The following is a 26,656-nucleotide window of genomic DNA, read 5'->3' on the forward strand; positions in this document are numbered from 1 at the left end:
TTTCAAAAGGAACCTTTTATTGAACAGGGGTGATAGCAGGTTGAAAAAAAAGCAGACTCTGAGATTTCTCAGGCAATACAAGTTAGATTTGAGGAATTTAGAGACCCCTCCCAACACTCCGATAAGGCACAGGATATAAGATACATAGGACCCCTTCCCTGAAAAAATGACAGAACCAAGGATCTGAAACTCAGCTTCCTAAAACACTGGCTGAGCTTTCATGGTGGACGTTCAGACTTCACATTATCAGTTATTTCATGTGTATGAGCAAAGGGTCTCTTGAGAAATACCAAAAGATAATAATAGATAATAGAATTCTTTATTGACCAAGTGTGATCGGACGCACAAGGAATTTGTCTTTGGTGCATCTGCTGTCAGTGTACATAAAAGAAAAGATATATTTGTCAAGAATCATGAGATACAACTTAAGGATTGTCATAGGGGTCAAATAAGCAATGAGGAAACAATCAAAATTAATAAAACTTTTAAGGATACAAGTAACAAGTTACAGTCATATGTGGGAGGAAATGGGTGGTAGGAATGATGAGAAAAAATTAGTAAAAATAGAAGTACAGAATTAGTAAATAGCTTGACAGTGGTGAGGGAGTTATTTGTTTAGCAGAGTGATGGTGTTTGGGGAAAAACTGTTCTTGTGTCTAGTTGTCTTAGTGTGCAGTGCTCTGTAGCGACATTTTGAGGGTAGGAGTTGAAACAGTTTATGTCCAGGATGCGAGGGGTCAGTAAATATTTTCACAGCCCTCTTTTTGGCTTGTGCAGTCTACAGGTCCTCAACAGAAGGCTGGTTGACGACTGAGAAGACCTTTTGGGTTGGGCCGAACCACTGACTTACTCAAGCCACAATACAGTCTGTACAAAGTTGTCTTGTGAACCTGTTGCGGTGCGTAAATCAATGCTCACGGCTTCGCATAAGGCACAAACCAAACCACTTGTGGTTGATTCCATAAAGCACTTTGATGTGGTCTCCATGAGAACTCAGCCATGTTCTCTTTTTTCCCACCTTTCATTAAACAAACATTAAAAACATTGTACACAGTGTGCGGATTTGGAAAGACGGGGAAAATTGCAGGTGTAAAAATGAATATCTTACCAAAAATTCTTTTCCTATTTCAGAAGATACCTATAATGTTGGATAAAGAATCGTTCAGAAATTTGAAATAAATTTGGTATCTAAATTTATTTGGCAAGGGAAAAGACCTAGAACAAAATTAAAACTATTAAGAGAAGCTAAAGAAAGGAGGATTTGGTATACTGGATTGGCAAAGATACTTTCAAGCTGGGTAACAGAATGGATAAATTTTAAAAATAAGAGGTTATTAACGTTGGAAGGACATGACATGCAAATCGGGTGGCAACCATTTTCGTCAGATGGCAGACACAAAGCTCACCGTACTTCCAAAGGCATCATCTTAGACGAGCTATTTTTAAAGTATGGATAAAGGTAAAAAAAACCCCAGATCTACATGGAAATTCTACCTTGGCTCTCTGCATTAGAGATGTCAGTGCACCCAAATGTTATGAACATGGGGAAAGTAGTAAGGACTTTCTCAATGAAGAAGAAGATTTAAAAATCCAGAAAAGAGTTACAAAAGGAAGAGGTAGAACTGGAATGGTAAGTACCGTATTTTTCCGGAATATAAGACGCACCTTAGTTGTTGGGGAGGAAAACAGGGGGAAAAAATCTGCTTACCAGGAATTCATCTAGCTAGCGTCCTTAGTCTGGTCAGCTTCAGCACATTATTTTATCCCCTGGTTAAGGGCTTAAAAAAATTATTCTGAGAGAGTAACAATGAAAGAGCTTGCAAGCCGGTAAGAGCTGGGAACATTGTTAGCATCTGGTTAAGGGCTGGGAAGAAACTTACTCAGAGCAAGTTAGAGTAATGAAAGAAACCCTGCAAAGACTTAGGGCTTGGAAAACATTCTTTGCAGAGAGAAATATTGAAAGAGCCTGCAAGGTAAGAGCTGGGAACATTGTTAGCATCTGGTTTAGGGCTGGGAAGAAACTTACTCAGAGCAAGTTAGAGTAATAAAAGAAACCCTGCAAAGACTTAGGGCTTGGAAAACATTCTTTGCAGAGAGAAACAATGAAAGAGCCTGCAAGGTAAGAGCTGGGAAGATCGTTAGCACCTAGTCAGGACTGGGGGGGGGGGAAAGCCTACATTCAGAGTATAAGACACACCCTAATTATCAGCCTCTTTTAGGGAGGAAAAAGTGTGTCTTATACACTGAAAAATATGGTACATCGGCAGATTAAATCATAATATATAAAAAGATAGAAAAGAATGGGGTATCAAGAAAGAACGAACGGCGCTAGGCAACATTTTGCTAGGAGCAGACGAAAAGTGACCAAGAAAATTAACTAAGAATGTTCCTTAACGAATCTGTGAACGTGATTGAGGACGACGGGAGGTTTTGGAAATATTTGCGAATCTTGCTCAAGCGGTTAATTTTGCTCTCTCCAATCCCCCGCCTGCTGTTCAAATGCCTGCAGAGTTTCATCAGCCCTTTCTCAGGGTCATTTTGATAGATGGAATGCAGTGTGGAAAGGGAGATGTTGTGTAGGGCCAACGTTTGCACCGAGGGCATAGAAAGGGCTTTTTGCTGCAGGAGAGGTTGAAGAGACAAGAAACATCTGAAGTTGGAACAGAGAATTAAGGGCCTTCTCTGGGACATGTTGATTTCAAAGCAGCTACAGAAGTCCTTCAGATTTTGGGCGAAGTTGCCTGTATTGTTGTCGTTCAACCGTTCACTCAGGTATAACTTTTCTAAATTCTTCACTGCAGCGTTAGAGTTTTTAGGGAATTTCTCCAGGATGAGGGGAAAAGAATCCAAGAAACCAGCGATAGACGCTTCAAACCGTTCTTCTTTGTTGGTTTTGTGAAGGGCATCAAGCAGAGCAGGGAGGGGCATGGTCCACAGCCTGTATCCTACCAAAATGGGATCCTGGAGGCTGCTAAGGTACTGGAGGAACTCATCCATGCCAATACTTGTATTTTCCTGGCAAAAAATCGCGACACGGAAAATGAGGGGTTCCTCCCCGAGGGCGACCAGGCGAAGCATATTTCCGGCTGCAATGCAAAGAGAGACGTCATTGGACACTATTAAAAATGACGAAAAATTAACTGGCAAAATATACAATTTTTTGATTCGTTATGAGACAGAAGTGGAAATCGCAAAAGAGAGTATGATAAGCTGGGGAATGAATTTTGGCTACACAATTGAATTAGAAAAATGGGAAAAATTATGGACTCATAATTGGAGGATGACAAAATCGACTGCGTTCAAGGAAAACCAATTAGAAATGTTTTACAGGTGGCACCTATCACAGGAAAGACTATCAAAAATGTTCCCAAAAACTTCCCCACTATGCTGGAAGTGCAAAAAAGAAAGAGACACATTCTACCACCAATGGTGGACATGCTCACAAGCACCTAGGACTGCGTGATGTAGCGGTGAATTATGTTTGCTGATCGCAGTAAAGCGGCCTTTTGCAATTGACAGATGGAGATTTTGTCAATTCCGATGATTTTCAAATGTCCGCTGAGAGGACCCATGGAGGCTTCTCCCCACCTTTTCTGGCTCTGTTTCCTCCCAGGAGATTCCCAGAGAGGCTCCACAGAGGCTTCTCCTCGCCTTTTCCGGCCCTGTTTCCTCCCAGATTTCTAGAGAGGCCCCACAGAAGCTTCCACCCACCTTTTGCGGCCCTGTTTCCTACCAGGAGATTCCTAGAGAGGTCCCCACGGAGGCTTCCCCCTGCCTTTTGCGGCCCTGTTTCCTCCCAGGAGATTCCTAGAGAGGCCCCCACGGAGGCTTCTCCCTGCCTTTTCCAGCCCTGTTTCCTCCCAGGAGATTCCTAGAGAGGCCCCCACGGAGGCTTCTCCCAGCCTTTTCCAGTCCTGTTTCCTCCCAGGAGATTCCTAGAGAGGCCTCACAGAGGCTTCTCTCTGCCTTTTCCGATTACAGTTTCAGAGGCTCGGGTTTGCAAGTGGAAAATGGTTCGTGAGAAGAGGCAAAAACCCCTTGAATACCCGGTTCTTATTTAGAAAGGTTTGTAAGTAGAGGCGTTTGTACGTAGAAGTACCACCGTACTTTGTGGTTTCAGGGCATTCTAGGAAACAGAAGGTTGAGTTGACCTACTTCAGTCAAGATGACCACACCTGGCTCCCAGGATACCTATGGTCACAAATATCTTGGAGACTAAAGCCACTTACGTCGAGATTTGAGGTTAAAGAATACGATCGCGGACCCTCTGTTGTCAACTGATGGACATGTGGTGTTGATATCCAGGGGAAGGACTGAGGCCTGCAAAGAAGATGAACCAACAATATTGACTTGTCCCCTCAATCATGATATTTTTTTGGCAAGAAGTGGTAGAACTGAATCATGTATACACAGTATTCCAAATGTGGTCTCACCAGCGCTCTATACAGCAGGATCACAATCTCCCTCTTCCTGCTTGTTATTCCTCTAGCTATGTATAGAGTGCTAGTGAGACGCCATTTGGAATAATACTGTGTCCAGTTCTGGAGACCTCACCTACAAAAAGATATTGACAAAATTAAACGGGTCCAAAGATGGGCTACAAAAATGGTGGAAGGTCTTAAGCATAAAACGTATCAGGAAAGACTTAATGAACTCCATCTGTATAGTCTGGAGGACAGAAGGTAAAGGGGGGACATGATCAAAACATTTAAATATGTTAAAGGGTTAAATAAGGTTCAGGAGGGAAGTGTTTTTAATAGGAAAATGAACACAAAAACAAGGAGGCACAATCTGAAGTTAGTTGGGGGAAAGATCAAAGGCAACATGAGAAAATATTATTTGACTGAAAGAGTAGTAGAATGTCCAGCAGACGTGGTTGGTGAATCCACAGGAACTGAATTGAAACATGCCTGGGATAAACATAGATCCATCCTAAGATAAAATACAGAAAATAGTATAAGGGCAGACTAGATGGACCAGGAGGTCTTTTTCTGCCGTCAATCTTCTATGTTTCTATGAAGCTCAACGGTCAAAGCAAGAGCAACTTCAAGAACTAACAGACATATTGCAGTAAATATATTGTAGTTGAGATCTTCCTTTCATGGCAAATAATCTGAAATGGGCCAAATAATCTGTTTTCTTTATTTTAGACATGGTCAACTGCGACAAGGCAGCGAATGGACGGTCCGTGAATCATTCTTGAGGTGGCACAGATCGATTCCACAAATGTATTGGTCTACAAAACCTTTGCACCTCGTATTAACAAAACCCATGTTATGAAGAGAATGCCAAGGAGGTGGCATTCTGGAACTAGGGGACTAGGGACTCACCCCAGTTTCATCATCATCATCATCGTCTTCGTCGTCTTCTTCTGAAGTAGCGTTTATCAAATAGTCATCTTCTGCCAAAGAAAGTATGGGTGTTAAGAAATAGCCATAATGAAACCACAATGAAAAGCGACTTCTTGGATAATGCTCCATTAAGTCAGCATTACAGTGATACCTTGTATTACAAACTTCATTGGTTCCGGGACGAGGTTTGTAAGGTGAAAAGTTTGTAAGACGAAACAATATTTCCCATAGGAATCAATGGAAAAGCGATGAATGCGTGCAAGCCCAAAACTCACCCCTTTTGCCAGCTAAAGTGCCCGTTTGTGCGCTGCTGGGATTCCCCTGAGGCTCCCCTCCATGGGAAACCCCACTTCCGGACTTCCGTGTTTTTGCGATGCTGCGATTTCGCTGAGGCTTTCCTTGCAGGGAAACCCCACCTCCGGACTTCAGTTGCCAGCGAAGCTGCCGGTTTTGGGCTGCTGGGATTCCCCTGCAGCATCGCAAAAACACGGAAGTCCGGAGGTGGGGTTTCCCATGGAGGGGAGCCTCAGGGGAATCCCAGCAGTGCAAAAACGGGTGCTTCGCTGGCAGCGGAAGTCCGGAGGTGGGGTTTCCCATGGAGGGGAGCCTCAGGGGAATCCCAGCAGTGCAAAAACGGGTGCTTCGCTGGCAGCGGAAGTCCGGAGGTGGGGCTTCCCAGCAAAAGGAGGCTCAGGGGAATCCCAGCACTTCTGCTGGCAACGGAAGTCCGGAGGCGGGGCATCCCAACGGTGGCGGCTTAGGTTCGTAAGGTGAAAATAGTTTGGAGGAGGCAAAAAAATCTTCAACCCCGGGTTCGTACCTTGAAAAGTTCGTAGGACGAGGGATTCATAAGACGAGGTATCACTGTATCTATGTGTAATGACCACATACTGTAGCTAGACCTTCTCCCAAGGTTCCTAACTATGTCCTTCTGGCTTTCCAACAGGGTCTCCATTGGTCCGGTAATTGGGTCTATCAGTCATGGGCTGCTGCCCATATGAGGGGGCAGTGGGGATCACGAAAATGGAGCTGAGAGAAGGGAAGGGAAGAAGGAGAGGAAAGGGAATGGAACAGGGGAAACGAAAGGACAGAAGGAAAGAGGAGGAGAAAGGAAGGGAGGAAATAGAAGGAAAGGAAAGGAGGAAAGGAATGGAACAGGGGAAAAGAAAGGATAGAAGGAAAGAGGAGAAGAAAGGAAGGGAGGAAATAGAAGGAAATGAATGGAACATGGGAAAAGAAAGGATAGAAGGAAAGAGGAGAAAGGAAGGGAGGAAATAGAAGGAAAGGAAAGGAGGAAATGAATGGAACAGGGGAAAAGAAAGGATAGAAGGAAAGAGGAGAAAGGAAGGGAGGAAATAGAAGGAAAGGAAAGGAGGAAAGGAATGGAACAGGGGAAAAGAAAGGATAGAAGGAAAGAGGAGAAGAAAGGAAGGGAGGAAGGGAGGAAATAGAAGGAAAGGAATGGAACAGGGGAAAAGAAAGGATAGAAGGAAAGAGAAGAAAGGAAGGGAGGAAATAGAAAGAAAGGAATGGAACAGGGGAAAAGAAAGGATAGAAGGAAAGAGGAGGAGAAAGGGAGGGAGGAAATAGAAGGAAAGGAAAGGAGGAAAGGAATGGAACAGGGGAAAAGAAAGGATAGAAGGAAAGAGGAGAAAGGAAGGGAGGAAATAGAAGGAAAGGAAAGGAGGAAAGGAATGGAACAGGGGAAAAGAAAGGATAGAAGGAAAGAGAAGAAAGGAAGGGAGGAAATAGAAGGAAAGGAATGGAACAGGGGAAAAGAAAGGATAGAAGGAAAGAGAAGAAAGGAAGGGAGGAAATAGAAGGAAAGTAATGGAACAGGGGAAAAGAAAGGATAGAAGGAAAGAGGAGAAAGGAAGGGAGGAAATAGAAGGAAAGGAAAGGAGGAAAGGAATGGAACAGGGGAAAAGAAAGGATAGAAGGAAAGAGGAGAAGAAAGGAAGGGAGGAAATAGAAAGGAATGGAACAGGGGAAAAGAAAGGATAGAAGGAAAGAGAAGAAAGGAAGGGAGGAAATAGAAAGAAAGGAATGGAACAGGGGAAAAGAAAGGATAGAAGGAAAGAGGAGAAGAAAGGAAGGGAGGAAATAGAAGGAAAGGAATGGAACAGGGGGAAAGAAAGGATAGAAGGAAAGAGAAGAAAGGAAGGGAGGAAATAGAAAGAAAGGAATGGAACAGGGGAAAAGAAAGGATAGAAGGAAAGAGGAGAAGGAAGGGAGGAAATAGAAGGAAAGGAATGGAACAGGGGAAAAGAAAGGATAGAAGGAAAGAGAAGAAAGGGAGGAAATAGAAAGAAAGGAATGGAACAGGGGAAAAGAAAGGATAGAAGGAAAGAGGAGAAGAAAGGAAGGGAGGAAATAGAAGGAAAGGAATGGAACAGGGGGAAAGAAAGGATAGAAGGAAAGAGAAGAAAGGAAGGGAGGAAATAGAAGGAAAGGAATGGAACAGGGGAAAAGAAAGGATAGAAGGAAAGAGAAGAAAGGGAGGAAATAGAAAGAAAGGAATGGAACAGGGGAAAAGAAAGGATAGAAGGAAAGAGGAGAAGAAAGGAAGGGAGGAAATAGAAGGAAAGGAATGGAACAGGGGAAAAGAAAGGATAGAAGGAAAGAGAAGAAAGGGAGGAAATAGAAAGAAAGGAATGGAACAGGGGAAAAGAAAGGATAGAAGGAAAGAGGAGAAGAAAGGAAGGGAGGAAATAGAAGGAATGGAATGGAACAGGGGAAAAGAAAGGATAGAAGGAAAGAGGAGGAGAAAGGGAGGAAATAGAAGGAAAGGAAAGGAGGAAAGGAATGGAATAGGGGAAAGGAAAGGGGAGGAAAGGAAAGGAAAGGGGAGGAGAAAGGAAAGAGCCGGGGTGGCGCAGCAGGTAGAGTGCTGTACTGCAGGCCACTGAAGCTGACTGTAGATCTGTAGGTCAGCGGTTCAAATCTCACCACCGGCTCAAGGTTGACTCAGCCTTCCATCCTTCCGAAGTGGGTCAAATGAGGACCCGGATTGTGGGGGCAATAGGCTGGCTCTGTTCAAAAGTGCTATGGCTAACATGTTGTAAGCCGCCCTGAGTCTAAGGAGAAGGGCGGCATAAAAATCAAACAAATAAAATAACTAAATAAATAAAGGAGAAAAGGAATGGAAGGAAAGAAGGGAGAGAAAGGAAGGAAGGAAGGAAGAAAGAACGAAAGAAAGAAAGAAAGGAAGAGGAAGGCAGGAAGGAAGGAAGGAAAGCCTATGACCACAATTGAACCCAACAATTTGGTTGCTAAGCAAGAGCATTAAGTTTGAGACCCCTGGTTTAAATAATCCAAAGGTCTCTTCCTCAATCCCCATATTGTGAGAGTATTATTCTCAGGCCTCGCATGGAACAAACCACACCCAGAAAGAAGCTGCCCTTCGTGCCTCCAAAATTCGAATCTACTTCTATGCATGAACTGAAATTTCCTTGAGATTTCACGATAAAACATAAGGCTACCTAGGATCGCTGCATCTAAATCGTCGTCAGCCATCAGTGAAGTATCCTCAGGGGCTTCTCTGCGGTCTCCTTGACCTCCTGTGATGGAAGAACCTCCAGGAGATCCGTAACTGGTCCCTGGTCTGTTGAAGGCGGAATCGCTCCATTCCTCACCATCTAATGGCTCATTTTTGACCTTTTTGGGATGGCCCTCTGTGTTCATTTCCTTTTCAGCGTAGCTCCTTTTTACCTGTAAAAAAAAGGTCTAGGAGGAAAAAACCAAAACAAAAATAATGATATTTCTTTTTTTTTTAAAGTGCATCTTATAATCCAATGCATCTTATACTCCAAAAAATACGGTACTTATGACAGTGGCAGTATTCCAGGGTCACGTGATCCCCTTTCGCGACCTTCTAACAAACAAGGTCAAAGGGGAAGCCAGATTCACTTAACAACCAGGTTACTAACTTCACAACTGCAGTGGTTCACTTAAACCACGGTGGCCGGGAAAGTCATAAAATGGGGCATAACTCACTTAACAATTGTCTTTATACAATCTAGTACAAAACCCGAATCTTCATTTTAAGTGCCAGTGTTGACCTCTTAATATTTTGATTCACAACGACGTTTGTATCTGCCATAACTCACAAAACCTATGCCTTTTTTAACAAACAAATTCAGAATAACCGAGTTGGAAGGGGCCTTGGAGGTCTTCTAGTCCAACCCACAACTCACGCAAGAATCCTTATACCTGTACTGGCCTCCCAGTGGCTAGCAGAGATGGTGACAGACTCGGAAACTGAGGAGGTTTGGGAGGAACACGGGTCAGTCCTGGAGTCTGGGGAAGGCCCTGATGAGCGCTCTGTGTCGGAGGCAGAGAGGGGGCCAGGGCTTTCTGACAGTTATCAGCTACCTTCGGAGATGGAGATAGGTGGCGCTGATGAACAGCTGGAGCTGGTGTGCATGCGCCGACCTGTCAGGAGAAGGGAACAATTAAGGAACAGAGATGGACTTGGGAGTAAATAATAATAATAATAATAATAATAATAATAATAATAATAATAATATAATTTATTAGATTTGTATGCTGTCCCTCTCCGAGGACTCGGAGCGGCTAAAAACAATCATACAACCCAAACACACCATACATAAAGTCAAGACAGCTAAGGATATATCAATTCCTCCATGCCTGGCGACATATTTATTTATTTATTTATTTATTTATTTATTTATTTATTTATTTATTTATTTATTTATTTATTTATTTATTTATTTATTTATTTATTTATTTATTTATTTATTTATTTATTTATTTATTATTTAGATTTGTATGCCGCCCCTCTCCGAAGACTCGGGGCGGCTCACAGCAGAGAAAAACAAATCATAAATAATCTGAATACATTTAAAACATTTAAGATTTAAAAAGAAAACCCCATATAATACATACACACTCACAAGCATACCATACACAATTTAAACATGCCCAGGGGGAGATGTCTTAGTTCCCCCATGCCTGACGGCAAAGGTGGGTTTTAAGGAGTTTACGGAAGGCAGGTAGAGTAGGGGCAGTTCTAATCTCCGGGGGGAGTTGGTTCCAGAGGGCCGGTGCCGCCACAGAGAAGGCTCTTCCCCTGGGGCCCGCCAACCGACACTGTTTAGTTGACGGGACCCGGAGAAGGCCCACTCTGTGGGACCTAATCGGTCGCTGGGATTCGTGCGGCAGGAGGCGGTCCTGGAGATATTCTGGTCCAGTGCCATGAAGGGCTTTAAAGGTCATAACCAACACTTTGAATTGTGACCGGAAACTGATTGGCAGCCAATGCAGACTGCGGAGTGATGGTGAAACATGGGCATACCTTGGGAAGCCCATGACTGCTCTCGCAGCTGCATTCTGCACGACATAGATGAGTTTTCAAAAGTTTGCGAAAGGCGAGGATGCACAAGGGGATGCTGAATGGCCCCTCCCATTGGAAATAACTAAGCCAACCATACATAGAATTCTGGGAGTTGACGTCCACAAGTGTTACAAGTTACCATGGTTGGACACCCCTCAGCTAGAATACTGGAATGGAACTATATGGAATTCCGGGCGCTGTAAACTTCAACTCCCAGAATTCCATGTATGGTTGGCGGAGGAATCCTGGGAGTTGAAGTCCAACAGTCTTAAAGTTGCCAGGTTTGGTGAGCCCTGGTCTTAAAAGAAACTTGAGCCGGGGTGGAGCAGTGATTAGAGTGCAGCACTGCAGGCTACTTCAGCTAACTGCCAGCTGTAGTTCAGCAGTTCAAATCTCACCACCGGCTCAAGGTTGACTCATCCTTCCATCCTTCCGAGGTGGGTCAAATAAGGACCCATATTGTTGGGGGCAAGAGGCCGATTCTATAAACCACTTAGAGAGGGCTGTAATTGCGTAAGGTTTTAGATTGTGCTGAAATGAATGGGCTTACTTTAAAACTTAAATATAAAGAAGAGTGGAAAGTTTGATGAATGGTTGGAAACTAAAAATAATTAGGAAATAATTTTCTTAATTACTTTTGAAGCAATACATGACGATTTAATTTTAATTTACTAAAGGCCGAGATGACGAAATAAGGATTGGTGGGAGCAAGGGATAAGGCGAGGCCTAGGGGAAGAACCTTCTCTTTGGGGGGCCCAGCCCTTTGGAATCAGCTTCCCCTGGAGATTCGTACTTTCCCTCCCCACTTGCCTTCTGCAACAGTCTTAAGACTCACTTACTGTATGTCGCCAGGCTTGGGGCAATTAGATCTCAGGCCTCCTGGCTGATGAATGTTATGTATAGCTAAGGTTTGAATGGGTACAATTGATTTTTAAAACATTGGGGAGTTTAGGTTAGTTATCTAGTTTAATTAATTGGATTTGCCATTGCATTTTATTCTTTTATATTATATGTTGCAAGCCGCCCCGAGTCTTCGGAGAGGGGTGGCATATAAATCCAATAAAATAAAATAAATAAATAAATTCCTCAGTAAGGGCTACTGATTTTGAGCTGTCGTAGAGCAACGCGTCTGTGCTGTAATGCGACATACAATCTGTATAAACAGAATATCCGTGCAAACCATCTCACCTCCTGAGGCTCTCTTTGGGTTATAGCTGAAACGGCTTCTAAAGAAGGCAGAAAACGAAAGGATTAGAATAATAATAATAATAATAATAATAATAATAATAATAATAATAATAGATTTGTATGCCGCCCCTCTCCAAAGACTCGGGGCAGCTCACAACAACAATAACAATACAATATACAGTGTCCCCTCGATTTTCGCGGGGGATGCGTTCTGAGACCGCCCGCGAAAGTCGAATTTCCGCGAAGTAGAGATGCGGAAGTAAATACACCATTTTTGGCTATGGACAGTATCACAAGCCTTCCCGTAACACTTTAAACCCCTAAATTACCATTTCCCATTCCCTTAACAACCATTTACTCACCATTATTACTGGTACTCACCATTGAATAAGACACTTAGTGATCCTGATATTTATAAACATAATTATTTATTAACAATAATTATTTTTAAAAAAAATTTATTTGCAAAAATTATTAGTTTGGCGATGACACATGACGTCATTGGGTGGGAAAAACCGTGGTATAGGAAAAAAACCGCGAAGTATTTTTTAATTAATATTTTTTGAAAAACCATGGTATAAGCTATTCGTGAAGTTTGAACCCGCGAAAATCGAGGGAACACTGTAATACAAATCTAATACAGTGATACCTTGTCTTACAAACTTAAGGTGAAAAGTTTGTAAGACGAAACAATGTTTCCCATAGGAATCAATGGAAAAGCGATTAATGCGTGCAAGCCCGCAGCATCGCAAAAACACCGACGTCCTCGAAACCCCACCTCCGGACCTCTGTGTTTTTGCGATGCTGCAATTTCACTGAGGCTCCCCTCGCTGGGAAACCCCACCTCTGGACTTCCGTTGCCTGCGAAGCACCCATTTCTGCGCTGCTGGGATTTCCCTGCAGCATCACAAAAACACAGAAGTCCGGAGGTGGGGTTTCCCATGGAAGGGAGCCTCAGGAGAATCCCAGCAGCGCAAAACTTCGCTGGCAATGGAAGTCCGGAGGCGGGGCACCCCAGTGGCGGCGGTGGGTTTGTTAGGTGAAAATAGTTTGTAAGAAGAGGCAAAAAAATCTTAAACCCGGGTTTGTATCTTGAAAAGTTTGTATGACGAGGCGTTTGTAAGATGAGGTATCACTGTATTAGATTTAGAAAACAAGGCAAGAGAGTAAAGACAATTATTAAAAATGTAACTCTACACTTTTTGCTGGCAATACTGCCTCTTCCAGAAAGCTACGTCTTTAGGACCTTGGTGGACTTCAACTCCCAGAATTCCTCTGCCAGCCATACATGGAATTCTGGGAGTTGAAGTCCAGAAGCCTTAAAGTTACCATGGTTGGACACCCCTCAGCTAGAATACTGGCACGGAACTACATGGAATTCTGGGAGATGTAAAGTTCAACTCCCAGAATTCCATGTATGGCTGGTGGAGGAATTCTGGGAATTGAAGTCCACCAGTCTTAAAGTTGCCAAGTTTGGTGAGTCCTGATCTAGTTTCTTAAAAGAATCTGGAGCCAGGGTGGCGCAGTGGTTAGAGTGAAGCACTGCAGGCTCCTTCAGCTAACTGCTAGATGTAGTTCAGCAGTTCAAATCTCACCACCGGCTCAAGGTTGACTCAGCCTTCCATCCTTCCGAGGCAGGTCAAACGAGGACCCAAATTGTTGGGGGCGAGAGGCTGATTCTGTAAACCGCTTAGAGGGCTGTAAAAGCACTAGGAAGCAGTATATAAGTCTAAATGCTATTACTAATGCTATTGCTAAAGGCACTATTAAACTGCCACTTGCTGTATATCTTTGCAAAACCCTACCTCTGTCTCCGGTCACTCTTTCGAGCAAATTTTGAAGCTGGTTCTTGGTTCCTAGGAAGTTGTTCACTTCGATTCCCTCTGTGGTAGAAGGATGCTCCCTTCTGAGCTCCATCATGGACTCTCTCAGGAAAGGATGTATCTCCAACACTTCCTGGCCCGAAGCATAGAGCTGCAACTTCTCCACCAACCTCTGGCTGGTTGTAATTCTCTGAACCACTCCATGCATCGCCTGCATCTTCTGTTTCACCTCTTTGACCTGGTGTTTATGTTGGGCCTCTACTTCCGCTAAGAATCCTTTGCACTTTTCTCGCAACATCCGGATCATCTCCTCTATCTCCTGTTTGATCAGCGCTCGCGTCTCATTTGTCATCTGCTCCATGTTTCTCTGCAGTTCCTGAAACCTGCCGTTGGCTTCTTCGTAGGCTGTCTTCTTCTCCCTCAGCTCTGTGTTCATGCCCTCCAATTCGTTCTGCCTGCATTGGATCTCCTCACTGATGTTGCAACGTTGACTCATGTGCTCGGTGTCCAGCAGGGCGCAAATGGCACACATGGATTGATTACACTGCCTGCAGTAGAGGCTGGGGGGACAAGGAAGGCAAAGCTCGTGATTCATGGACCTCCAAAACCCAGTCCAATCTCGTTAGACCACTGATTTTCAACCTTTCTTTGAGCCGCAGCATATTTTTTACATTTACAAAACCATGGGGCACATTGAGTGGGGGGTGGGGGGGCGGCAGCTAAAAAAAGTTTGGACAAAAAAATTCTCTCTGTTCCTCCCTTTTGCTTTATTTCTCCCTCCCTCTTTCTCTCCCTTCCTCTTTTTTTCTCTCTCTCTCCATCCCTCTTTCTTTCTCTCTTCCTTCTTTCCTCTTCTTTCCTCTCTTTCTCTCTCCCTCCCTCTATGTCTTTCTCTCTCCCACCTTCCCTCCCTCTTTCTCTCTCTTTCTTTCTCTCTCTCTCTTTCTTTCTCTCTCTCTTTCTCTCTTGTTTTCTTTTTCTCTCTCTTGCTCTTTCTTTCTCTCTCTCTCTCTTGTTTTCTTTCTCTCTCTCTCTTGTTTTCTTTCTCTCTGAGCTTCACGGCACACCTGACCATGTCTCACGGCACACTAGTGTGCCGCGGCACACTGGTTGAAAAACATTGCGTTAGATGCCTGAGCACCTTCAACCACGTTGCAATCACATTAAGGAGGACAAAAGCATTACCTGTTGAGCAATGTTTGAAACTACTAGATTAAGACATTTTGTACAAATAGCAAAATCAAATAAGGATGTAACAAAATGATGATTTGTGAAGTTTACTTATACAGTGGTACCTCGTGTTACGAATACCTCAGCTAACGAACTTTTCATGATACAAACCCGGTGTTTAAGATTTTTTTTGCCTCTTCTTCCGAACTGTTTTCACCTTACGAACCCAAGCCGCCGCCACTGGGATGCCCCGCCTCTGGACTTCCATTGCCAGGCGAAGCGCCCATTTTTGCGCTGCTGGGATTCCTGAGGCAACCCTTGCTGGGAAACCCCATCTCCGGACTTCTGTGTTTTTGCAATGCTGCGATTTCTCTGAGGCTCCCCTCACTGGGAAACCCTACCTCTGGACTTCCGTTGCCAGCGAAGCGCCCATTTTTGCACTGCTGGGATTCCCCTGAGGTTCCCCTCGCTGGGAAACCCACCTCCAGACTTCCGTGTTTTTGCAATGCTGTGATTTCCCTGAGGCTCCCCTCGCTGGGATTCACTTCATTTTTGCCGGCACTGCTTTGAATCCCAGCGAGGGGAGCCTCAGGGGAATCCCAGCAGCGCAAAAATGGGCGCTTCGCTGGTGACGGAAGTCTGGAGGCGGGGTTTCCCAGCAGCGTAAGGCAAAAGGGGTGAGTTATTTGCTTTTACATTGATTCTTATGGGAAACATTGTTTTATCTTACGAAATTTTCACCTTACGAACCTCATCACGGAACGAATTAAGTTCGTAAGACAAGGTACCACTGCACTTGGATTAAAAACATGGAGGAAATACACTATTAGCCATTGAAGATTGGGAGAAATATCTTTTTTAGGTGGAACAAATGTTGAGACCAGAAGGGATTCTATCTGTTTCTATCTTGTTCTATCTTAGCTAGTTAGTTTAAACCTTCTCTATGCCTTGCTCCAGATCTCTATTGGAGCAACAGACTTCATTGCATCTTGCCCCAGATTTGAAAACAATCAAGTTTCTCGGCAGGCTGAGAAACAGGCAGTGGGTGACATAGTGGTTGTCAACTTGCAAAACTTTCAAGTTGCCATCAGCAGGAGGGGCGGGTGAGAACTGACAGAGCTGCTGGGCTGTCCCAAATGAAAAAACATTTCACACCTGCCTTTCTCCTGATAGTAGTTACCAGAGTCAGCAGGAGGGGTGGGGTTTTTACAGTCCACCAACGTGGTCCATTAGAGAATGTGATTTATGACGTGCACAGGGAGGAGACAAGGTCACGGACACCCTGAAAATTACATGAGGTCAGAGCAGTGACTCCACCTGAGTAATTGGTGGAATGTTGCTCCTAATAAATGACTGGATTTCTTTTGCATCTTGGCTCGTGGCTCATGAATTAATTAGGGCATCTTTCGGAAACCTCTCCGCTTGAGAGTGAAGCAGAGATGGACAACCTACCTTAATATTTGGGTGCTGTGCTCCTTTTTGGAACAAAACAAGGTGTTGGGTTGTCTGGTGGCTGAGAGGAAGTCTTGGCAAGATTCTGCCCGGAGGTCTTGCAGTGGCCTGGGTTCGTGATTCTCTCTCTTCAGGTATCTCTCGTGGCTTCGAAAGCAGGAGAGGCAAAGGAACTCCTTGCACTTGTCACACCAAAACCCTGCCTCTTTCTTACAGATATCACAAACCAAGTCTTCACTCTTGATCTTCCGGTAGAGACTGAGCTTGATTTGGAGGTTGGCAAAGAAGACGTTATCTGGATGTTCGGGGTTCTCTGCATGGCGGACTTTCGGAGTTCCACAGACGACACATTGATCGACACATTGATCTATGCACTGAGAGCACAGATTGTGAAGGCAGGGCAGGAGTCTGGGATGCGGGATCTCTTTGTGGCAGATGTCACATAGGAGGAACCGGAACTCCCCATTAATTTCCTGTGGAAGTGGAAGACACGAGAGGAACGCCTTGATTAACCCAACACGGTTCTATGAACTGAGCTGGAAGAGAAGATTCAGCAGGTTCTGACCAGTTCTGGCGAACCTGTAGTGGAAATTTTGAATAGTTCGGGGAACTGGTAAACACCACCTCTGGCCCCATCCCCATCTATTCTCTATCTATTCCCCATCTAGTCTCAGCTGATTGGTAGGAAATGGGAATTTTGAAGTATCCTTCCCCTGATACGCCCACCAAGCCACACTCACAGAAGAGTTAATTAGTGAGGAAATTGTGTTTGTAATAATAAAGAAATTTATATAAATACAGTGGCACCTCGGTACTCGACCACAATTCGTTCCAGAAGTGTGGTCGAGAACCGATTTGGTCGAGTACCGAATTTATTTATCCCATAGGAAATAATGGAAATGGATTTAATTGGTTCCCAGCCCGTTAACTCGCTGGGAACCAATTAAATCTATTTTCTTTATTTCCAATGGGATAAATACATTCGCTACTCCAAGCTGCAGGAAAGGTGGGGGCTGCTGCAATCCCGGCAGCTTTGGGGGGCTCCTTTCCTCATTGCTTTGTTTTATTACCTGTAAGGAGCTTCAAAAACTTTTTTCCTGTGGCTGCAACAGCGGCGATTTCCCTTCCAGTAGCAAGAGCGCCGGGAACGTCACGTGATGAAGGGAAGCCGGCGGAGCCATCTCAGCAATTGCTGCCGCTCCAGCAGCTTCTCTTCATTACGTGACTTCCCGGGGCTCTTGCTACTGGAAGGGAAATCGCCGCTGTTGCAGCCACAGGAAAAAAGTTTTTGAAGCTCCTTACAGGTAATAAAACGAAGCAATGAGGAAAAGAGCCCCCCAAAGCTGCCGGGATTGCAGCAGCCCCCACCTTTCCTGCAGCTTGGAGCTCTTAGAGAGCTCCTCAGCGCCCTGAAGCTGCCAGGATTACATTTCAGATAATGAACAAAATTTTCTCTGGCTGTTCGGTATCCGAATTTTTGTTCGGATACTGAAGCAAATTTTTGCAGAAAATTTTGTTCGATATCCGAAATGTACGAGAAGGGAAGCGTTCGAAAACCGAGGTACCACTGTATATATAAATATGCATATCTATCTATATATACAGTATAAATATGAATTTATATATATATATAAATATGAAAAAAATTATATATTCAGTACATTAAAAAAACAGGACATGAAATTGACTTCGAAAAACCTAAATTACTTTCCAAAACAGAACACATATATAAAAGAATAATCATGGAAGCCATAGAGATAGAAAAACACTCCCTCTGTATGAATAAACGTGATGACACGTCCCGCCTACCAGAAATTTGGAAACCAGCCCTAAACAAAAAAACATATCATAATCACCACCATGTCAATCCTTCAACTAAATGTGATTCCACCAACCAATGAAATCATTAAAACATAGCCACCCAATCTATTTGCTACATTCAAACCAAATCTCCACCCCCACTACTATTTATAAGGAACAAATGGCAGTTGCAAACAAACTATATTTACAGCAGCACGAAGCTTACAACTTCAGCCTGATGATGGTGAATGTGATTTCACCGAAATGTCGCTTAGACATGCAAAATATTACATGGAGCAAAACCCGAACTCAGAACAATCTCCATACATATACCCGTGAAAATCTATGAATATATATATATTCGTATGTGACACATACAGATAGAATTGTCGGCTATCAATAAAATTAACTGCCTTGGAAATGGCCCTGGGTTGGGCCGAGAGGCAAATAAGGAGCTGTGATGTTCCTTCAAATACACCAGGGTGATTCGACACAAAAATATGTAACCCTTCCCTGGTGCAGAGCTGAAGGGATTGGATACTGTAGACTAGAGGATAATTCTCTGCCTTACAAAGCAAAGGTTGCAGGTTCAAGTCCCAGTGGGTATGGCTAGCTGATGAGGCCAAAATAAGGCCGAAATAGATCTATCCTAGTCTCCCTTGGTTTTCAAATTCAGCAAAAAAACATGTGACGTATATATATAAATATATATATATATATATATAAAGAGAGAGAGAGAGAGAGAGAGAGAGAGAGAGAGAGAGAGAGAGAGAGAGAGAGAGAAAGGTACAGTGGTACTTCTAGTTACGAACTTAATTCATTCTGTGACCAGGTTCATAAGAAGAAAAGTTCATAAGAAGAAGCAATTTTCCCCATACAAATTAATGTAAAAGCAAATAATGCGTGCGAACCCATCCCAAAAGTCACCCCTTTTTGCCTTATTACTATGTTTAAAACAAAAAAAAGTACACCTATGCACAGACAGAAAGCCATAACAATAGATAAGAATGAAAAAATAAATTAACAAAAAATTTTAAGTTACCTTGTAAGACGTGAAGACTTGCTGGAGGACTAGGCGCTTGAGCGACAGGAGGTGGAAGGTCGGTGGACGGCGGTGACTGGGAGGCGGTGAGTGGGAGAAGCACGGTACCGTAAGCTTAATTTCTACGTGCGCTACACTACACTTTGCTACTCTACTTTTTTCTTACATTTTGTAATTTTATAATTTTTTTGGATTTTTAATTTTATGATTTTTTTTCTTTTTTTAATTTTTTATATGTTTTTTTTCTTGACGTCCATCGCTCTCATCATGAAGGGGGCGTTTAACTAAACACCTGTCGGGAGAAGTTTGTTTACTTTTCCCCTTCAAAACGTTCCTAAAGTGCGTAAGGCACGTGTCGTTGAAAAGGTCTGCCGCACAAACCGTCGCCACTTTTTCCGGGTGTTTCTTTTCAACGAAGTCACGCAACCTATCCCACATCGACAGCATCTCTTTAATATCCCTTGTGGCCATTTCCTCCTCCTCCTCCTCCTCCTCCCCAGCCGCTTCTTCCTCCCAAGATTCCAACACCTCCGACTGCTGCTGTAGCTCCTTCAACTCCTCCGTCGTCTGCTCCTGATTGTGCTCCTCTATGAGGTCGTCGATATCGTCTTCATTAACCTCCAGGCCCATGGACTTTCCCAGGGACACAATTTCTTCAAGGATGACGGGTTCGGCCTGCTCAAACCCCTCGAATGAACCCTGCTCAAACCCCTCGAATGGTCGGTCGGACACAGCTTCAGGCCACAGTTTTTTCCAGGCGGAGTTGAGGGTCCTCCTTGAAACCCCCTGCCAGGACAAATCGATGAGACTGAGGCAGGTGGCAATGTTGTAATGGTCCTTCCAGAACTCTCGAAGGGTGAGGCTGGTTCTTTCCATCACCTCGAAGCACTGCTTGAACAGATGCTTCGTGTAGATTTTTTTGAAGTTGGAAATCACCTCCTGGTCCATGGGCTGGAGGAGAGGGGTGGTGTTGGGGGGCAAAAACAGAACGTCTATAAACTTGAATTCCTCCAGAATGTCATCTACGAGGTCTGCGGGATGGGCCGGAGTGTCATCCAGGACAAGAAGGGCCTTGAGGGGCAAGTCGTTGTCCTGAAGAAACTTCTTGATGGTGGGTCCAAACACCAGGTTGACCCACTCCACAAAAATATTCCTGGTGACCTCGGCCTTCGGGTTTGACCGCCACAGCACCGGAAGGGTTTCCTTTGTCACCCTGTGCGCCTTAAATGCTCGCGGGGTTTCGGAGTGGTAGACCAGGAGAGGCTTCAGCTTACAGTCCCCACTAGCATTGGCGCATAAGGCGAGAGTCAGCCTATCCTTCATAGGCTTGTGGCCAGGCATCTTCGTCTCCTCGGCAGTGATGAAGGTTCTCCTCGGCATCTTTTTCCAGAAGAGGCCTGTCTCGTCACAGTTAAAAATCTGCTGCGCAACATAGCCTTCAGCGTGGATGAGTTCGGCAAATGTGGCCACGAATTCCTCCGCGCATTTAGGGTCCAAACTCACGGCCTCCCCGTGCCTCACGACAGAATGGAGACCGCTCCTGATCTTAAATTTTTCGAGCCAGCCCCGGCTTGCCTTGAAAGACCCTTCTACTATGTCCTCCTCCGATGTCCCAGGCATATTCCTCACCAAATCCTCGTAGAGGACTCGAGCCTTTTCTCGAATGACGCTCCCGCTCACGGAATCGCCTGCGAGCTGTTTATCGCGCAGCCATATCAGCAGCAGCTTCTCCATCTCGTCATTAATGTTGGAACGGCGCTTAGACATTATCGACACCCCCTTGGCTGGTTTCGAAGCCATTAGGACCTCCTTCTGCTTCAGGATGGTGCTAATCATGCTCTTGTTGCGGCCGTACTCCTTGGCGAGGTCGACCACCCGCTTGCCTTCGCCATGCTTCCTGATGATTTCAAGTTTCGTGTCGAGAGTCATCTTCCTCTTCTGACAACCCTCGCCGCTTCTTGCAGTAACCTTCTTAGGAGGCATGGTTGGCGGTTGCTTGTGATTGTGCTTTTATTTTAACACAATTCTATGTAAAATAACACCATGCTGGGAACAATAGAAAATGGGTTACGGGAAGAAAAAGAAAATGGGTCAGTCGCCTGACGCGCTCTGAGAGACTCGCTGCTGGGAAAATTTTCCGGGCTCAGGTTCGTAAGTGGAAAAAGGTTCATGAGAAGAGGCAAAAAAAAATCTTGAACACCGGTATCTAGAAAAGTTTGTAAGTAGAGGCGAGTTCGTAGGTAGAGGTACCACCGTATATATATATAAAAGATTGTAAGAAGAAGCAATTTTTCCCATAGGAATCAATGTAAAAGCAAATAATGGCCCTGTTTCCTCCCTGAGAGACGCTCTGGCCTCTCCTTCCTTTTCTCCTCCAGGAAGGAAACCACAGGGAGGGTGGAAGAATGGCAGGAGATTCCTAGAGAGGCCTGACAGAGGCTTCTCCCTGCCTTTTCTGGCCCTGTTTCCTCCCTGAGAGAGAGTGACGCTCTGGCCTCTCCTTCCTTTTCTCCTCCAGGAGGGAAACCACAGGGAGGGTGGAAGAATGACAGGAGATTCCTAGAGAGGCCCGACAGAGGCTTCTCCCTGCCTTTTCCAGCCCTGTTTCCTCCCTGAGAGAGAGAGAGAGTGACGCTCTGGCCTCTCCTTCCTTTTCTCCTCCAGGAGGGAAACCACAGGGAGGGTGGAAGAATGACAGGAGATTCCTAGAGAGGCCCGACAGAGGCTTCTCCCTGCCTTTTCTGGCCTTGTTTCCTCCCTGAGAGACGCTCTGGCCTCTCCTTCCTTTTCTCCTCCAGGAGGGAAACCACAGGGAGGGTGGAAGAATGACAGGAGATTCCTAGAGAGGCCCGACAGAGGCTTCTCCCTGCCTTTTCTGGCCTTGTTTCCTCCCTGAGAGACGCTCTGGCCTCTCCTTCCTTTTCTTCTTCAGGAGGGAAACCACAGGGAGGGTGGAAGAATGACAAGAGATTCCTAGAGAGGCCCCACGTAGTCGTCTCCCCCGGCCCTGTTTCCTCCCGGAGAGAGAAACGCTCTGGCCCCTCCTTCCTTTTCTCCTCCAGGAGCGGTTACATACATACGTGTGTGTGTGTGTGTGTGTGTGTGTGTGTGTGTGTGTGTGTATAGGCATTAAACACCTATTTTTTGTTTTAGTTTAAATATTTTATTGTTAATTAGTTTATATGTTGGAGGGATGAAGTCATGATTGTCTAAATGGAAATAGAAAGTTAAGATGCAACATTAAATGTTTATTAGGTAAGAAATTTTTTTATATATGTATTGTTAGGCACTGATGTTGTGTTTTTATTCATGTATGTTTTGTTTTAAGGTGGAGAAAAATAAAAAAAATTATACCCCACCCCACCCCCCAAAAAAGTACCGGTAGTAAACAATTTGAATCCCACCACTGCACAAAAAGAATATTTTAGTTGTTTTAGTATTGGATTGTTACATGCTGTTTTTATCACTGTTGTCAGCCGCCCCGAGTCCACGGAGAGGGGCGGCATTCAAATCAAATCAAATCAAATCAAATCAAATCAAATCAAATCAAACAATAAATCAATCAATAAATCAATAAATCAATAAATCAATCAATAAATAAATATTAACCCAACACAGTTGTATGGACATTAAGTGGAAAGGGAGAAAACACGAGCAGGAATTTGAATGCTGCTAGCTGGAACATGTGGAAATTTGGGTGTGGTGGATGATATGGTCATTTGGCAAAACCGCCTCCCGCCCAACGGTTTTGGTTTTGCTAAGTTCTTTTGAATGAGAGAGGAGGAAGTTAAGTGTGAATCAAGAAGCGAATAAGAGGAGGGCTTAGCAACCCCTTATTTGGCTCCCTTCCAGTGCCGTTGATTCTTCCTTGTGTAGGAAATGGAAACCTAATTTTTGGCAAACTGAGCAGCTCAGAGATTTATTTTATTTATTTATTTTGTCACATGTGTATTGGTGGTATGCAAAGATATAATAATATCTATATACATGATACTAGTAAAATAGGAACATTAGGACAGGGGACAGAAGGCACACTAGTGCACTTATGCACACCCCTTACTGACCTCTTAGGAATCGGGAGAGGTCAACAGTGGAGAGTCTAAGGGTAAAGTTTTGGGGGTTAGGTGATGATACTGCTTAGCTCAACAGATTTTTAAGTTTGACTGCTTGCATTGAAAAGTTGACAGCGAAAAAATGTTATCCACGTTTGTAGGAATTTCTAAATAAATATTCAGATATGAATGATTGATCTATGAGTTATAGTAGATTGTATGATATGAAACATTTTGTATTTATTATTATTATTATTATTATTATTATTATTATTATTATTATTTATTAGATTTGTATGCCGCCCCTCTCCGTAGACTCGGGGCGGCTCACAACAATAACAAGAACAATGTAAAAAACAAATCTAATAATTTAAAAAACACTAAAAACCCCATTATTGAAAGCAAACACACACACACAAACATTCCATTTATAAACTGTATAAGCCCAGTGGAGATGTGTCATTTCCCCCATGCTTGACGACAGAGATGGGTCTTAAGACCTTTACGAAAGGCAAGGAGGGTGGGGGCAACTCTGATATCTGGGGGGAGTTGGTTCCAAAGGGTCGGGGCCGCCACAGAGAAGGCTCTTCCCCTGGGTCCCGCCAAACGACATTGTTTAGTTGACGGGACCCGGAGAAGGCCAACTCTGTGGGACCTAACTGGTCGCTGGGATTCGTGCGGCAGAAGGCGGTCACGGAGATATTTACCTTGTGACAGATACATGTTTATATGAGAACTGTTACAATGATAATTTTTCTGTTCACAAATCTGAAAATAGAGACTTTTTGGAGTACTTTTCTCAAAAACTCTAAATATTTAAAATGAATTATTAGTGATAGTAATGCACATGTTTACCATATTCATCAATTTCTGTCCTTTCACACATTTTCTTTCTATCTCTTTTGCTCCCTCCAGTCTTACAGGATATTGCTTGTTCTATGTGGATAAACTGTTTGTTTCTAGATATGTAATATTGAATGAATTTACTCAACATACATGATCTAGTTTAGTTAGTTGTTTTATTAAATTGGATTGTTACATGTTGTTTTTTTATCATTGTTGTTAGCCGCCCTGAGTCTGCGGAGAGGGGAGGCGTACAAATCCAAATAATAATAATAATAATAATAATAATAATAATAATAATAATAATAATAATACAGGATCTGGTAGTGAGTTCCAGGCATCAACTACTGGGTTACTAAAGTCATATTTCCTGCAGTCAAGTTTGGAATGGTTCACATTAAGTTTGTATCTGTTGTGTGCTCGGGTGTTGTTGTGGTTGAAGCTGAAGTAGTCGTTGACAGGAAGGACGTTGTAGAAGACGATTTTATGGGCCATGCTTGGGTCGTGTTTAAGGTGACGTAGTTCGCCTTGATTGGTTGATTTCAATTCCCAGCGTTCCCCAAAAAAGCATGGTCCTGGCTGAGAATTCTGGGAGTTGAAATCTGGAGGATTGGTGGTGGTGGGGGGAATTCTGGGAATTGGAGTCCACTGATCTTCATGTTTCTCCGGGACCTCCTTCTGCTGCACGAATCCCAGCGACCAATTAGGTCCCACAGAGTAGGTCTTCTCTGGGTCCCGTCAACTAAACAATGTCGTTTGGCGGGGCCCAGGGGAAGAGCCTTCTCTGTGGCGGCCCCGACCCTCTGGAACCAACTCCCCCCCAGAGATTAGAATAGCCCCCACCCTCCTCGCCTTTCGTAAGCTTCTTAAAACCCACCTCTGTCGTCAGGCATGGGGGAACTGAGATATTCTTTCCCCCTAGGCTTCTACAATTTATGTATGGTATGTTTGTATGTATGATTGGTTTTAAAATAAGGGTTTTTAGCTGTTTTAGTATTGGATTGTTACATGTTGTTTTTACCACTGCTGTTAGCCGCCCCGAGTCTACGGAGAGGGGCAGCATACAATCCAATCCAATAAATAATGTTTGCACAAAGGAGGGGGCACCAAGATATGTCAGTGCTTAGGGCACCGGCTGTGAGCCTTAATCCGCCACTGCCCCAGAGCCATACCTCACCGCCCAGGACCAGGAAGGAATGAAAAAAAGGAAAGAAAAAGGATGAACCGAAACTGGGTGGGGAGATGAAGGTGGGGAAGGCGTGATGGGTCTTGTAAGGGAGGAAAGAAAGAAAAAAGGGAAGAAAGAATAGGGAGGGAAGGAAGGAAAGAAGGAAAAAAGGAAAGGAGGGAGAGGGAAGGAAGGAAAGGAAAAAGGAAAGGAAGGAAGGAAAGAAGGAAAAAGGAAAGAAAGAATAGGGAGGGAAGGAAGGAAGGAAAAAAAGGAAAGGAGGGAGAGGGAAGGAAGGAAAGGAAAAAGGAAAGGAAGGAAGGAAAGAAGGAAAAAAGGAAAGAAAGAATAGGGAGGGAAGGAAGGAAAAAAAGGAAAGGAGGGAGAGGGAAGGAAGGAAAGAAGGAAAAAAGGAAAGAAAGAATAGGGAGGGAAGGAAGGAAAAAAGGAAAGGAGGGAGAGGGAAGGAAGGAAAGAAAGAAAGAAAGAAACGGGGAAAAAGAAAATGAAAGAAAGAATAGGGAGCGAAGGAAGGAAGGAAAGAAGGGAAAAGGGAAAGGAAGGAAGGAAAGAAAGGAAGGAAAGAAGGAAAAAAGGCGGGAGAGGGAAGGAAGGAAAGAAAGAAGGAAAAAAGGAAAGGAAGAAAAGAAAGAAGGAAAGAAGTAGGGATAGGGAAGGAAGGAAAGAAAGAAGGAAAAGGGAAAGGAAAGAAGGAAAGGAGGGAAAGGGAAGGAAGGAAAGAAAGAAGGAAAAAAGGAAAGGAAGGAAAGAAAGAAGGAAATGGGGGAAAAGGGAAAGGAGGGAAAGTGAAGGAAAGGAGAAGGAAAGAAGGAAAGGAAGAATAGAGAGGGAAGCCCCAAACTGCAGGAAAGTGTTCAGCATTCAAGAGCTAAGCCTCTGCTCTCTTTGACTGCCCACCCCTACCCGGCTTATAATAACCATAATAACCACAACAGAGTTGGAAGGGACCTTGGAGGTCTTCTAGTCCAACCCCTTGCTCGGGCAGGAGACCCTACCCCACTTCAGACAAATGGTTCTCCAACCTTCAAAACTCCCAGTGTTGGAGCATTCACAACTTCTGGAGGCAAGGAGTTCCACGGGTTAATTTCTTCTGTCTCACTTTGGGGGAGAAAAAACCGGGGAAACTTCGCCCCCCGCCCACCCCAGCGACCTCCGAAGCTTACCGGCGCCTGGCTAGCGGGCTGTTCCGACCCCGAGGCGGCTTCCCCGGCCATCGTAAGCTTGGTTTGCAACGCGGAGCAACTTTCCAACCCCGGAGAAAGAAGCAGCGATCTGCGAAGCTTCTAACTTTCGTTTTCCAAGCAACCCGCCTCTTGCGGAGGGAGGAAGGAAGCTCGTGGCTCTCTGGCACCCGCAGCCCCCCCCTCCTCCCCCACCAACCCCCCCCCCC

General features: G+C 44.3%; 2 protein-coding genes across 3 annotated transcripts in view; both read right to left on the minus strand.

Moving 5' to 3' along the window:
• Positions 1–26,579, minus strand: LOC139173297 (protein PML-like). Of its 2 annotated transcripts, none has more exons than XM_070763006.1 (9): positions 26,430–26,579; positions 16,341–16,813; positions 13,701–14,278; positions 11,896–11,933; positions 9,726–9,785; positions 8,834–9,077; positions 5,331–5,401; positions 4,230–4,320; positions 1–3,086 (listed from the first exon to the last, which is right to left on the minus strand). In XM_070763006.1, the coding sequence occupies exons 1-9, from the start codon at positions 26,478–26,480 to the stop codon at positions 2,374–2,376; spliced, it is 2,319 nt and encodes a 772-aa protein (XP_070619107.1). In that variant the 5' UTR covers positions 26,481–26,579; the 3' UTR covers positions 1–2,373. The 2 variants fall into 2 exon arrangements, with proteins under 2 accessions (XP_070619107.1, XP_070619106.1); XM_070763005.1 differs by having other exon boundaries at positions 9,564–9,785; positions 26,430–26,565.
• LOC139173298 (tigger transposable element-derived protein 1-like) overlaps positions 19,339–26,656 on the minus strand; it is a 13,861-nt gene continuing 6,543 nt past the window's right edge. The window contains exon 2 of the mRNA XM_070763007.1: positions 19,339–21,228. Within this exon, the coding sequence (XP_070619108.1) occupies positions 19,405–21,165 (1,761 nt within the window). The 5' untranslated portion in view covers positions 21,166–21,228 and the 3' untranslated portion in view covers positions 19,339–19,404. The remainder of the gene's footprint in view (positions 21,229–26,656) is intronic.

Source organism: Erythrolamprus reginae, chromosome 10 (genome assembly GCF_031021105.1).
Source record: "Erythrolamprus reginae isolate rEryReg1 chromosome 10, rEryReg1.hap1, whole genome shotgun sequence".
Taxonomy (NCBI): domain Eukaryota; kingdom Metazoa; phylum Chordata; class Lepidosauria; order Squamata; family Dipsadidae; genus Erythrolamprus; species Erythrolamprus reginae.

Coding starts and splice junctions, on each gene's coding strand:
- LOC139173297 (XM_070763005.1), bottom strand. CDS start 26,480: ATGGCCGGGGAAGCCGCCTCGGGGTCGGAACAGCCCGCTAGCCAGGCG. Junction 14,279..16,340: donor CACAGCACCCAAATATTAAG/GTAGGTTGTCCA, acceptor TTGTCCCCCCAG/CCTCTACTGCAGGCAGTGTA. Junction 9,078..9,563: donor CCACTGGGAGGCCAGTACAG/GTATAAGGATTC, acceptor TTTTCCTCCTAG/ACCTTTTTTTTACAGGTAAA.